Here is a 14,962-nt window from a genome sequence, read left to right on the forward strand (position 1 = left end):
GCCGCTTTCTGAAATTCAACGCCCTGTGAATTTGTGCCAGTGTTTTCATTTCTGCATAGCTGCCCTCGCATGACTGACCTATCTGACTAGAGTTTGGAAATCAAGTGTCGCTTTTTAGTATTTTGAACATTAATTATAATTAAGATCAGCTCAATTCCAAGAAAATAAATCATTAAGTTTCCTTTCCCTGGAACCAGATGAACTACGTGCAGCACAGTTGGCTACTTTCAAGCAATGTGATAATGAAAACTGCTTGTATCATCAGAACAAAGAAGAGTGCTGTAACCCCCTTTAATCCAGCTGGATGTGCTGGTATCTTTCACACCCATTTAATGATCTCAAGCTTTAACGTTTCTTTAACTGCAAGGGGAACAGGGATTACTCTCTGGGATAGAAAGTGGAACCTTGAAGGGGAAACCCCACGGTCCTTCCCCTCTGGGTGAGCCTGCCAGCTGCTCCTGCACTGCTGGAGAACAGAGCAGGAGAAGATGCAGTAATTTAACACAAAATCAGCCAATTTGTTCCTTCAGCATCCATCACTGCTAAGGTGGGTATAAAGCACCAATGTACACCCTATAAATGATTAACGAGAGAAGTCTCATTTTAATGTGGAGGGAATTAGGCTTGCCTTTTTTCCAGGGTTATTCCTGCTGAAACAGACTGAGACTCAAAGCTCTGAGAGAAAAGGGCATGGCTGGGGATCAGCAACCAAAGCACTCTGTGTTATACAGACATCTCAATTACTTCCAGATCAAATTCCTGAGGCACAGCTGATTGCACTGTAATCCTTTAATGCAAAACAACACCAAATTTTGGGACAGGGACTGTGGGGCAGAGTGCAAAAGTTGGAGGCACGGGGGTAACCTTAGTTCTCCCAAACTGAGACTCCTATGCTTATGAAAACCCTAATGAAAGCTTGAAAGCTATCACCTTGTCATTTGCATCTCCTTGGATTATTCATGTTTTGGAATAAGCTTCTAAGATGCTACAGGCAGATACTGCTTTTGTAATAGCAAACTGTATAAAATCTTGGAAGCAATATTCATTTCTTACCTGGAGACATGTAGTAGAGCATGGTATTTGAATACTTTTTTTGATCTAAGTACTTTTTAGTTTACAGCCCCCCTCTGAAGCAACAGAACACTCCTGCATATGAAACCAGCCTTAAACGAAGAAAACAACCACTTGAGAGGCCAGTGGTCGTATTTCCAAGTCCTGTTTACCTGGAGTGGCATCTTCTGGGATGTCAAAGGAGTACACTGGCTTGGAGAACTTGGGGATGTGGTCATTGACGTCGCTGACAGTGATGTTTATTCTCATGTCCGAGGACTGCAGGCCGTCGTCGGCGCGGACCAGCAGGGAGTACTTGGAGCGGCGCTCGCGGTCCAGGCGCTTGGTGGCTATCAGCTCCCCCGACTCGGGGTCGATGTGGAAGCTGTCGTCTGCACCACTGATAATGGTGTATGTCACCAGGGCATTGGCTCCCTAAGTCAAACCAGAAGTGGTCAAATCACGTCATTTGCCAGGAAAACCACATCACAGCTCGCAGTAAGACAAGGCTCGTTCCAGTAACTGCGCTTGGAGATTGTCTTTCAGAACAGCTTCCTTTAATAAACAGCTTTCCTGCCCAGTCCCTGCTTCAGTCCCACAGTAAGGACACATACCCACACAGTTTTCGTTTATGAGATGTGAAACCATGAGATTACCCAGATGCTTTGTGCTCCACTCCTCATAAAAGGATTTCATCCAATCAATACCAAAAAACTCTGTTACCTGTTTTTGTTTCAAACCAGCATCACCGAGCAGTGCGACATCTTAATAAAGATCAATGTTTACTCTTGTTTTATCTTTAAAGGTTAAATTGAATCCCTGCCAGTGGGATCAGCTCTGCCTTTCTTGCTCTCTGGAGAGGGGATGGAAGGAGCAGGAGAGGAAGGGAGGGAGGCATGGAAGCAGGGGGGACCTGGGGCAGCTATGTGGCAGTGCTTCCAGCCACCACCCACAGCAAGAGCCTCAGCTCATGGTCAGGAGAAACTCATGGGTGCTGCAAGCACCCCCTCAAAGGTCAGTTTCTGCATGGAAATATATTTACCCATGTAAATAAAAAACCCCGAAGTGACAAATCACACATCATTAAAATCACAGTTCTGATCTCTTGGGCTGTGCTGCAAGTCAAAAGCATTTGCTTTCGGGTCAAAAAACTTCATTTATTCTTGGGGGGGGAAAAAAAGCATTCATGTGGACTTTGATCATTTTGGTTGAAAGGAAAATTAAGGAAAAGTAATATTACATAGGAAAATGTCCCATACTTCTTTCTCCAAGACAGGCTTAAGGATGCTGAAGGTTTGGTAGCCTTTAACATCAGACAGAGAACCTAAACCCTGCGTATTGATGGTGCCTGGAAATGCAAGCAGGTATTTACTGTGCCCTCCTCTGGTGCCAGGCCAGAGCTCAGATTTGACAGCTGAAACCTGCAGCTGACATGCCAGTGGCACTTCTGCAATGAACAGAAGATCAAAGAGATGAGGCAGAAAGGAATTCTCCGGCTTTTTCAAATACTCCAGCTTAAAAAAGCAAATTAATAGAGATAAACACCTCCTTGTATTTGTGAGAGGAGAGACAAGCATTCGTTACCTGACCTTACCAGAGTGCCCATGCCAAACTTCCTCTCTGGGGTGTTGCTTCAAAGAGTCAGACTGAGCTGACTGATAAAAGGATATTTGGAAAGAAAACAGGCTTCTGCAGGTGCCCAGCCCTGCAGAGCTGCGTGCGGCGCTTCGTCTGTGTGCTCAGGTGTGCCATGGGCACGTCACACGCTTTCCTACAGTTGTCTGGCTTGCCCATCACATCTCATGAGAATTTTCAGAGGTGACCACATTCTTCACCCTGTGTTTGACCAGCCAGAATCCTTCTAACAGAGTGCAGCTAAAACCACAGCCACGTGTGATACTGGTTTATACTGTGTCCTCAGCTGCAAAAGGCAGGGGGGAATAAAGAGTATCTTGACCCTAAGCTGCACATTGCTAGGAAAACTTGCAAAAACTTGGGTTCTTTGTAAAGAGACTGAGTTACAAATGTTCTGGTGGGGAAATTGAAATCATTCCTTTTGATAAAAAGGCTGATTTCTCTCTAAGGTAATAAATCACCTCCCACTGGACGGAGTGCTTCAGAATGGGTAACAGATTAGGTGCAGTTCAGGAATGGTTAAAAAGGAGCATAAGATATTGCTGTGATCTTAGATACATTTTCCATACCACACCTCAGAGTGGTAGTTCAGTATTTACTGCTTCCTAAAAGAAAGACAAGCAGCTAGAATTTTTGTTACAGAAGAGCACCTTTCCAAAATCCTGGCTTTTGCCTGCGTATCAGGCTACTACTGGAAAATAAAGGGAAACCAAAATATTTACAGTCACATTTGCACCATTCCCGGGGGTGTTCCCGTGGTTCCCTCTGTAGTGGCGAGATTAAGTACACCAGTGAACAATCACAGGAAGACTAACCAAGCTAACACAAAAAAGGCCAGGAATAAAATTCTCTTGAGGAGCTTGAACTGCCCCATTATTTGAAAGCAAGAACTGCTTATTACTGTCAAGTCTGCTATCTGCACTTTAATGACAACACAAACTTTTTGTGTTAATCTGTTGACTTTTTAGTCATTTTCTTCACGGAAAGAAGCAGTTCAAGTAAGCAAAAATAACATGATTAACATTTTTATAACTTAAGTTTCTAAAACAAATGAATGCATCAATAGCATGGTAGTTTCTTCACAGCACCTTAGTTGCAGCATTCTCATCGTAATGAATCTAAGAGGGCAAAATTATTTTGCAAACAGATTAATGCAGAGTACACGTTTCATCATTATTTCTTTTCCCCTCTTTTTGGTAAAATAAAACCTTCTTTTGGAAGGGTTAATATTGATCTTTGTTAGGTCTAGTCAAAGTGAAAACAGGCATTATCAGAATTTTTCTTGTTCTCCAAGGTTTGTCTCAAATTAATTTTATTGCACACCTCGGAACTGGGCTCAGCTACAAGACCTTGGTTTCAAAGTTAGTTTAGACCTCCACAATACTGGACAGAACTTTGTGAATGACTGCCATGATTCCTAAGGCCAAGCTCACACAAAGGGATGAAGAAAACAGGAAAAAAAACCATGTCCAGAATGGCACTTCTGCTACCAACATTCAAAACTGAAATTATGCTCCTACCTCATCAGCATCCATGGCTGTCAGCTGCAGTATTTTAGATCCATCTCCTATGTTCTCCTCTACAGTCAGATCGAGCATGTCCGTGGGGAAGACTGGCGGGTTGTCATTTATATCTTGAAGTGTTATTTCTACCTGTAAAAAGGAGGAATAGGAAAAAAATTGAGTGAGCACCTGGACACTGATTGGACCTGAATGTTACTAATAACATAATTCTGAAAGAAATCAGGTAAATTGCTCTTAATCACACGAATTAGCACATTCCCAAATCACACCAGCATTAGGAAAAGCCTGTCCGGATATTAAAATTCCACGTTGTTATAAAATACTCCTAGGAAAACCTCTAACACAAATAAAGTTAATTTGACTTGTTGATAGCGACTGATTTTAAATGGTCCTAGTCTGGTTTATATTGGAAAAGATCCACTGATAGACTGTCATTGTAATCCTCAAAGTCAGCCCCTGGAGAGTAACTGCCAAGTGCTGGGGCAGGAGATCGTTCAACCATTAAATGCTGCCTGACATAAAGATGAGGTGGTGTAAAATTCTCTCTGAAATGTTTATATATTGGCAACTCTCCGTTCCGAGAGGGGGAAAAAAACACCCTTGCACTTAATATATTTTATATCAAATAATCTGCTTTTCTCTCTCCCTCAAAACTCTCCTCTAAGTGGAGAGTAACAAACGTTACTTTAGGAGCACCCACCAGCATCTACTCTCCCTGCCTATCCGAAACTCAACAAATGCTCTTTTCACATGCCATATTTGTATGCCTTTCCAAGAATGATAGCTCCTGAAAGGTTTGTTTTGTGATCTTTATCTCTAGTTTTTCATAGGCAAGACTGCTGCCCTGCTGATGCTAATTCAAGAAGATGCAGAGCTACGCTTTCCCTTGTTGCTGGGTCTGGAATGTAATATTCCAAAATAGAAAAAGAAGACACAGCTGTTTTATTTTTATCATGGAAAAAAAATGTATGGTGTTGGACCCAAAATACTGAACAGTCACCAAACTTTGAAGACCCACTAAAGAGAAAAGGAGTAGCTGAAAGAGCCAAGGAACAGAGAAAGGTAAAAGGCAAAGGTATGGATGACTTAAAGAAGGTGCCTGGATTGACAGACAAAGTATCATTTACACTACAGCATCTGCTATGCCTGTACCCACAAGGACTGTCCATGCACTCAGCTGAAAATATATGGATTGGGCTGCTCTGGATATAACCAACACAGACATTTCTGGTGATCCAAAGTCTACAATTCCCACTGTTTCTAGTCCCCTGTCGTAACATGTTCTTCTCTGTTCTGTTTTCATAGGGACCTCCAACTGCCAAGTTCTGTCTTGATCACCACGATGATCCCAAACACAGAGGAAATATATTAATATTAGTGTAATATTAATGTAATAGCTATGTGTGCTGGAAGTGGAGGCAAAACCAGGGGTCTTTTATAGCGGGCCACTATTTATTTATCTATCCCCTATTTCATCCCTTTGGTCATTCAGAAATGGTACACAAAACAATTCACAGCCTGAGACAGATCAGCCCAGAAGGTTTTATTGTTAAATTTATATCCCTGGCAGCAGAAGCACGAGGAGTGCTGAGCAGAGCACCACGAGCAGTGACTGACAACCACCTGACCAGACACAAACTTTGGGAGAATAACCCATCCTAGGCTGGTTTGCAAGGAGACTGGGTGACAATTAATCACAGAAACAGGAGGGACGCGGTAGAAATGACAGATAAAGGACTTTGCCAGCCCTCCTTGCCTGTGAACTGGCACAGCACACTCTTCCTGCTTTCCTCCCCGAAGGGCAGCACTTCCCCAGCCAGGGTTTCAAGGTAAAGCAGCTGCACAGCTCTGCAGTTCATTTTTCCCTAGCATACGTGTCATTCACAGCTAATGTTTCAGCTGCGGCTGACGCCTCACCACCAGAACCCATTTTCATGATGAGAGATTACCCTGTGTACAAATCCTATGAAAAATACCTGACAGCTTCTGGGGGGTTTGGGATAGGAGCTGTGCCTCGCCTACAGCTTGAATAATGTGAAATAGTGAGGATACCCATGAATACTCATGGCTAAGGATCGGGGGACAAATGAGTCAATTACAAAGTCAGATTCCGGAGAAGTGAAAAAAGGAAGAATGAAAGAGGTGATTTTATTCTGAAAAATCTGTTCAAATGTAAACAAAGGAACTGTATTTTATACATGCTTTAGATGGTGGAAAAATAAGAAATCCTCAAATAAGGATAAGAATTTTTTTGAAAAGAACACAACATCTTTAAAGAGCGTTTACACCATGATGTATTACTCACCCACAGGGCTTAGATAATGTGTATTGCTTCTTAATTCACCATTGGCTAAGTCTAATTAGCATCTGTGTCTAAAGCTATCTTTTTACTTCTGCTAGAATTCACTACTTCAGCTTACAAACAGAACTGGGAGTAAGATCTTTAGATGCACTCTTTTGCAGAAATTTCACTGCAAGAATCATAGAATCACAGAATGGTGTGGGCTGGAAGGGACCTAAAAGATGATGTAGAACCACCCACCCTACCAGGGACAGGGATGCCACTCACTACAACAGGTTGCTCAGGGCCCATCCAGCCTGGTCTAAGACATCTGTGAGAAAGATTTGAGAAAGAACATCACGTTTTTCCCAAACAAGAGTCTGCTACATTTCATTTAAGAGAGGATGTCATACATCCTCTGAATGAGATCGGATGTAAATTGAAAGTCCAGGAGCTCACAAATTAATTTCACTTTGAAATCATCCCATAAATTTTGACATGAAGCAGAAGCCCACAGGAGAACCACAACCACAAAGTCTTCCATTGCCACAGGGCGCTGGAAGATTGTATCTTATCACACAAAAGAAAAAAAAAATCCACAAAGCTTTAATCAAAGATCTAAACGAAACCTTTTCCCAACCCACTGCTTCTATCTTTCTAATCCCACTTCACATTTGCATAAAGAAATCAATGTGTGCCACTTTAGGAAATACATGGTTTGATTACTATCATATGCTACCAGTTAAAAATTAAGTGTAATTCTGCCCTGGACTTAAGGAAGGCAAGACAAGGTGGTCATGGTGGTGTCACCAGCTGTTGGCACCACAGGAGTCACATTCAAAAGGGTCTAGAGATCATCTGCTGTTCTCCCTGCTCACACTGGTGGCAAACCACCCACCAGCAACAGCAACATGTACAAGAATAAATATCTAGGAAACCGAAGGCCTGGAAATCTCAAATACACCACAGGGAGCTGAAGGGATTTATCCAAACCTTGGAAGCAAGGAACCATTACATGCCAATGCCTGTAGAGCTGTAGGAAGCAACACGCCCAGGCTACATGGAAAGTGATAAATGCCACCAAAATCTGGCCAGTTTTGTCTCCAAATCTATCCAAAATGAGGAATATTCTTCCCTGACCTCAAACTCGTCATTCATTGCAAATCTAGGATGCAGAGGCAACACAAACCAAGCACCTCACAGCACTCACAGTACTGCACTTTGCAACAAAAGGTTCTGCAACTTTCCATCTGACAAAGCCTCAATTCCTATTTGTATCAAAAGCAACTTTAATACAGGTCCCAAAAGTTGTTGCTGCCACTCAGAGGACTCAAATATAATAAAACACAGAAACAGCAAAGATAGTTAAGCATCTTTCCACCTTTTTTATTCTCCAACTTGCCCTCTCCAGTGGTCCAGGCACTGATGGGGGCTTTGCTCCTCTGAACAGCCTTGAATTTCTGCAGAAGCCATGAGAACACAAATAGTTACAGACTCTCCTAAATCTGTTAAGACTGTGATGGAAAAGTGATTAATAGATTCATAATATTGTCTTGCTTTTGTTTTGTTGTTCAAGGGAAAATGAAAGAAAAAAAATCAGAAAGCTTTGGTTAATCCACACGCATGTAAATCTCCACAAAATCACTCTACTTTTGTACCAAGTCTAGTACAGGGCTTTTCCTTCACACATTTAATACATCTAGAAAAAAAGAAAAAGAAAAAAAAAAAAATTCAAAGCTTTCCCTCAGAGCTTATTCTTCAGACAAATAAACATTGTTTATTTACCAACCCTCGTAAAATAAACACAGTAATTTCACATATCAGTTTCAATACAAACCATCTTTGCCTGGGTTGGTTTTTTTTATTAGTTTTGTTTGTGTGCTTGTTTTATGTTTGACTCAAGCTAAGATGCAAAAACAGAGGCATACAACAAACCACAGAGCCCAGCAATATAGAAAGCCAAACAATACCACAAATTTCCCTGTGCATGAATCAAATTTCTCCTTCACAGGCTTAATAACATTCTCACAATAATGCCCTGCCCCTGCCACAGTTACAGATGGCCAGCCCATCCTCATCTGTGACAATCTGATTGCTGCAGCCTGTTGTCACAAACATTTTCAAAGCAGGGGAAGTATTAATTGCCTTGATCTTGTTAGGATTCCTATTTGCTGCTCAAATTAGCCTCTTGTGGTTTTTTGTTGGTTTGTTGTTTTGTTTTTTTCTCCCTCAACAAATTCATAACAGATTGAGGCAGGGCAGAACTCACCTCAAACAGTCCTGCTTCAATTTACTCTGAATGTAGATGTTAGAAAAATAGTTCTTGCCCATTCAGATAAACCTCAGCTGTTAACAGATAACAGGAATCGTATCAAGACCTCAAGTTTTAAAGCACACAGCTCTATTAAAGCGTCTAGGACATGAACTATTCCTAAGCTTATTCAAACTAATTTGTTGAATTAAGAAACAGCTGCTAAAAGACGAAGTTTCACTTCTTAGAGCAAAAACACCAATTCCACTTCAAAAATACTGGTACCCCAGGTAACTATTACTGAACAGGCTAGACAAGTTCCATGCTCAACATAAAAATCTTAAAATGAGAGTTTTATTCTGGAAAAAGGAATTATTTTAGTGACTGGGTTTATGAGCTACAAAGGTACGTAAAATAAAACATCACCCTGCAAGGCAATGTGCCAAATTCTAACCAATCATAACACCTTCCATAAACCAATGGGCTCACTTGGCCAGACCCTATCCTTCTGTTTTACTACGGTTATTAACATTTAGTTTTTCTTTTAGTCCAAAGTCAGGAGGGTTTACAGACAGAACAGTTTTCTGAAGTTCTTCCACCTATCAAATGGCAACGAGAGGAGGAAAAAAAGATGACACAGGAAATGTGAATGAGCTCTCGTGGCAGCAGCAAGTTTCCCTGGGAGTCCCAAAAGAGTAATTCTTGCTTGGAGCCACGCTATCCATGGCACACACTGGATGAGAGATCTATAGATAGAACACGATCTGAGAAGGGAGGAACTCCCAGATGCCTCACGCGTTCAATACCTCTTCAAACGCTGCAGCTATTCGATTAAAGATCAAACAGAGTGCAGAGGCAACAGCTTTTCTTTCCATTTATATGGTGTTGAGTCATCCCTTTGCCTGCTGCCGTGACGTTCACTGCCTCACTCAGGAGATAACATCTAATAATCTACGAGCAGCGTCGCCGCAAATCACCCCGAAGACTTTTGTTTATGCCCAAGTCATTAGATGATCCTTCATCTTAAAACAAAATTAAGGAGCTTTTTCTTCTTTGCTGGAGACCATGGCAGCACATTATCAATTTGAACTGAATGAAATTGAAGGGGTTTTATTTCCCCCTCCCTTGGTAAATATTCTAAATAATATCATTTGAGATGATAAAAGCAAAGAATACAACTATTAATTCACCCCGTCCATGTCACTGGCTGAAGAACCCGGCCAACAACAGTCACTTTATTTTCTTGCCTTCATCACTTCAGCCTTCTTCCTCGTGCAGCAAGCAATCATTCCCTAATCCTGGAAAACACGCATGCATGTGCAGATTCCTTTTTTTTTAATTGACCTGGGTGATCAGATTGGCCACTCACACCAGCAAAGTTGTGCTTGAGGACCAGGGCATGGGTGCTTCCTCCAAACTGGAGAGGCAAGGGAATGGGGAGATAAAGGATCAGAGTACAGCACTGTTCTGGAAGTACATTTTCAGGGGGGAAAAAAAAGAAGAAAGATCCTATTTAAAAGAAATAAAATTGTATATTAATAAATTAATCAATATTAAAATCCCCATAAGCCCATCTTGAACCGGTTTCCCACCTTGCTCTAAATCACTGGGAAACAGTAAGTCTGAGGGTGAAAAATAAACACTTATGCTTTGAAATTACTTGAATACCCAATAATAGCAGAGCTCAGGAAGGTGAAAAACCTGAACTACTGATCATGCACATTTACAATTCTCACAACAAGATGGAAAGCCCATTTATAAAGAAAATACCTTGGGACAAGGCAATAGCTGAGGCTGAATGAGGCATCTGAATATCCCATTTTCCAGGAGGCAAACAATCCCAGCGCACGCTAGCACAATAAAAATCACATTAGTCTATTGTGCTGCAGGCCAGCAAACCTGCTAAATAGAAATGTAATGTTGCTAAGAATCCCACTATTAACAGGGGGAAGATTGCAGCTGGGGAGAAAATGTGGGGAGAAAGTGCTAAAAAGGCACTGTTTGGGAAAAAAATTTTAAAAAGCCAGGTTTCAAAGACTCAATTCCGATGTCTGAGGTCAAGCTTAATGAAAGACAGCGTGTGAAAGCTGTCCTGGGCCCCACCACTGCCCACTCCAGTTGCCCCAAAGCAAATAGAAGATCAACCCTGTACAAGACAACAGTAATTTAGAATAGGGATTATAGAAATATTCCCTTTTACCTCACAGAATCAGGAATTACTAGTGATTATGAGCCTTGAAATTGATTGGAAACCAAGGGCTCAATGCATTTTTGAAGTATGTTTTGCTTTGTCCATGAGACCAACGTGTGTGGATCCTTATAAATGGTATTATGATTAATCTGAAGTGCTGGAATTTCCCAGGTAGTTTTAATCTGTGTGCTCCAACTCTGGCATTTTAACACTGCAGAACCTTCCTGGAGTTATTATATAAAGTTTAGTAGGGTGATTTGATGTTTTCCAACCAAGACCCTTTTATAAAGCATGGCTATAAAATGCTGGGAGACCAGAGTGATCAAAGGCACTGTGATTTAATTGACATTATCAGAAAAATCCTAGAACCATAGAAAAACTTGGGTTAGAAAGGACCCTTAAAGACCATCTAGCCCAGGCTCTCTGCAATGAGCAAAGGACATTTTCACCTTGCTCAGAGCCCCATCCAACCTGGCACTGAATGTTCCCAGGGATGGGACATCCACCACCTGTCTTGGCAACGTGTGCCAGCATTTCACCACCCTCCTCGTGGAAAATTTATTCCTTACACCTAGTGTAAATCAGGTGTAAATCTGCTTTCATCATCACTTAAAATTAAAGTTCAAAAAGAAGCTACTTCCTTCTGTGGTCTCTAAGAAATATTGATCCTAGTGCTGGAAAGAAAAGGTGCCATAATTGTTTCGTTTTCTCTCAATTTTTTTTTTTCTTCCTATCTGTTAAGGTGACCACTGGGAGTTGCACTGCCTGGAGTCTTGATTAAATGTTTCACTGCATCCAGAACACTTCATCATGCAGCATAGCCAAAATCTATTATGGCTTGCAAGTGACTCATGCTTTAGCTATGAGAAAAGCATAATAAAGAGCATTTTACATAAAAATGCCCAAAAGGTTGGTAATTTAATCTTGATTCTAAGTAGTATGCAAGGTCTCTGCATCCAGGCTGTGCAGACAATAAGGCATTGTCTGGAAATGCATTACCTACTGTAGTTACATCTAACTTTTTTTGCCAAAATCCAGATGAAAGACACTGAGAAGAAACAATCTTGTCCCAGCTAAAGGCCACCAGCCAGGACAGGACACTGACATTTCTAAGCCAGAAGATTAAAAAAAAAACTTTTCCTAAAGGCAAAGCAAGCAATGCTAAAATTCTCATTCTTTCTGAGATTGGTATTTTAGGGCAATTTAAGCACGACATCATTTTCTGCTCCCTCGAAAGAGACACATGCAGCAGAGGGAATTAAAACTGGATTAGGGAAAGCACTACTCAAACCTTGGCTAATTTAACCAAGTAACAGCACGCTGACTTTAAAACACACATCAAAACAGAATCATAAACATGGGAACCCAGTATGATCCAACTTCACAGCAAATGAGAGATACACATCAAATTGGTACAAGGGATAAAACTGATAAGAAATGCCACAAGCAGTTCTTTTTCCCTTTCCTTGACCACCAGAGCCATAACAATCTGCAGGTTATTTTGTCAGTACTGGTTGAAGAGTAATAGACCTAGATCAGTCAACATTCATAGTTTCAAAAACAGACTGATTGTAGGAATGAGTTCTTTTGAACTCCACTTCAACAAGACTAATTAACACACTCATACATCCTGAATGATGACCTCTCCCAGGTCTGCCCAGAAACTGCAATCCACTGGCACCAAGACAGAGCTGGGCTGGCACTAAGGACTGTGAAAAATTTCTCCAGACGCCCATCCTTTCCACAGATGCTGGATATGCACACACACATGGCCCTTCTGCATTTCCCCAGATAAAAGGGGTGACTTTCTCTTAAAGGCATTACTTGTTCTGCATCTAGTCCTACCTCTGGTTACAAACTCAATTCCAAATACCTGCCAAACCAACACAAACACTTGGCAAACACTTGCTAGTGAGTTTTTTTGGGTTTTTTTTCTTTTTAGATTTTTTTTTTTCTTAAATCAGTATACATTTGGGAACCATTTGGCTTATAACTCTGTATTTAATTAAATGAGGTCTACTGCCATGTAATAAGAAATGGATTGAATCGGTAAGAACATTTCAGTCCGTGCCAGAAAGAAAAAAAAAAAAAAAAAAAAAGATAAAGTTAGAAAATTCAAGTATTAGAAGTTCAAGAGTGGGAATGTCACACCTCTAAATTAAATAAATCACCTAATTAAACTTACAGGTGTGACATTTAAGACACATGCAGCCATTAGGACAATGTGATAAATCCATCCCATCACTGAAAGCTGCCCAAACAGCAGAAAAAATCCCTCTTTACCCAGAGCCATGGCAGAAACATGCTGTAGACACTAAAGAAAGCACAGACTTTTTCTGAGAGTGCAAGGGAATTAAAGATACAGGACTGAATGCTGACTGATGCTTTGCAGTTACGAGGGTTTCATATGTGGCACCTTTCCGAGAAGAATCTCTCTAAGAATCTAAATAGACTTTAGCCAATAAAACACACAAGACCAACACACTGCTTTGCTGTTCCACGTTTAGAAGTACAAGCCCATTTTATAGAAATGCCTAAAGGTTTTTTTCCCCCCACCAGCATCAACAGGCAGCTAGCAGGGAATGGTCAGGGCTAGAAATTCCAAGTATTTCTGCATCCTCCTACAGATTTCAGGGAGATGCCTTCCTCACCATATTCCTCTTTTGCAGGCTGCAGGCTTGTGCAGCAGCTTCACATCTGGTGTCAGGGAGGGCCCCTTCCCGGTGGCCACAGGCCACTTGAGGCCAGAAAGGCTTTTTTCTGTGGCCACAGATGGACCTTTTCATGTGGCTGCCCTCAGCAGAGCCAGCTGACAGTCGAGGCTACGGTGGCAGGGTCAAGAACTTCAACTCGCTGGGCACACCAGCTCTCCTTTATTCTGCTTTCCTCACACGTATCAGGATTTCTATTTAGGCAGCTGGATCTTCAGGCATTTCTTTCCCCAGTTATCTTTTTGGTCCACCATGGCTATGGAACCTTGAGTGCAATTATTAAGAAAGTCCTACATGATAACCATAGGCTGATGCACTAACTATTACACCAGCTCCTATACCTGGACAAAAAACAAAGTCCTACATGCCTCCAAAACCTAGTTTTTCTGCCCAACTAGATTATCCTTTCCTGAAAAAATTGCTGTTTCTGGTGATGAGGTTTTGAAATAAAGCCCTTCTTGAAGCTGAATAAAAACCTCTATTTTAGTCCTTTACCAAACCATGAAGATTCAAATTTGCATATAGCTACAAACTTTCATCTCCAAAAATATTCTAAATAGCTGAATAACACATTCCCTTTGGCCTAGGAATGTGAAAGGTGGCTGAAACTCCATTTATAGAATTCTTCATGTCAGCCAACAATTTTAGTTTCCCTCACTTACCTTTTGAATTTTCTTACTCAGCTGTTGGACTTTGGATTTGACACAGCAAATTTAGAAAATCAAGCATTAAAGACTAATTAAAAAATCTTTGAAAAGATCTTCCCCTTTTGCAGCATATCATTTCACCATATCTGTAAATACACACATGACCTTGTGCACTGAAGAAAAATCAAGTAAAAAAAACCCAGACCTTCACAGAAATAGCTGGACCAGTGGTGCTTATGTGGGATTCTTACAGTCATCTTCCTTAATAAAGAATATGGAGTGTTTTATTTGAGCATAAATTCAGAGATTTGACTTTTATTGGTTCCTAAATATCCACTACATCTTCCCTAGATGCAGAACCTACATCAAACTATGAAGTTAAGCTCTCTGGCCGCTACAATCAATAATGAGATATTTTAATAGCCCAGATCCTGACATATTCCTATATTACATCTCTCTCCCCCAACACCCAGACTTTGCAGCACAGCCAATCTCTCACTGACTGGGTTTTATTGTGGATAGTCCTAAGCAAGCCCTGATTACTGGGTCAGAAATATCACCAGCAGCTGGCAATTGTGACAAACCAAAGCCTCCCTTCAATCGAGGAAAAACTTTGAGTTCTGATAATCTTAGTAGACTTTTAAAGGGGGGAAAAAAGAGAGGAGAAAGAAAT

At 41.1% G+C, this 14,962-nt stretch overlaps 1 protein-coding gene across 1 annotated transcript in view; it reads right to left on the reverse strand.

Moving 5' to 3' along the window:
* FAT4 (FAT atypical cadherin 4) overlaps positions 1 to 14,962 on the reverse strand; it is a 122,756-nt gene that overhangs the window by 56,822 nt on the left and 50,972 nt on the right. The window contains exons 2-3 of the mRNA XM_086890451.1: positions 4,206 to 4,337; positions 1,224 to 1,485 (exon numbers count right to left, since the gene is read on the reverse strand). Of these exons, the coding sequence (XP_086746577.1) occupies positions 1,224 to 1,485; positions 4,206 to 4,337 (394 nt within the window). The remainder of the gene's footprint in view (positions 1 to 1,223; positions 1,486 to 4,205; positions 4,338 to 14,962) is intronic.

Source organism: Cyanistes caeruleus, chromosome 5, assembly GCF_971803275.1.
Source record: "Cyanistes caeruleus chromosome 5, bCyaCae1.hap1.1, whole genome shotgun sequence".
Taxonomy (NCBI): domain Eukaryota; kingdom Metazoa; phylum Chordata; class Aves; order Passeriformes; family Paridae; genus Cyanistes; species Cyanistes caeruleus.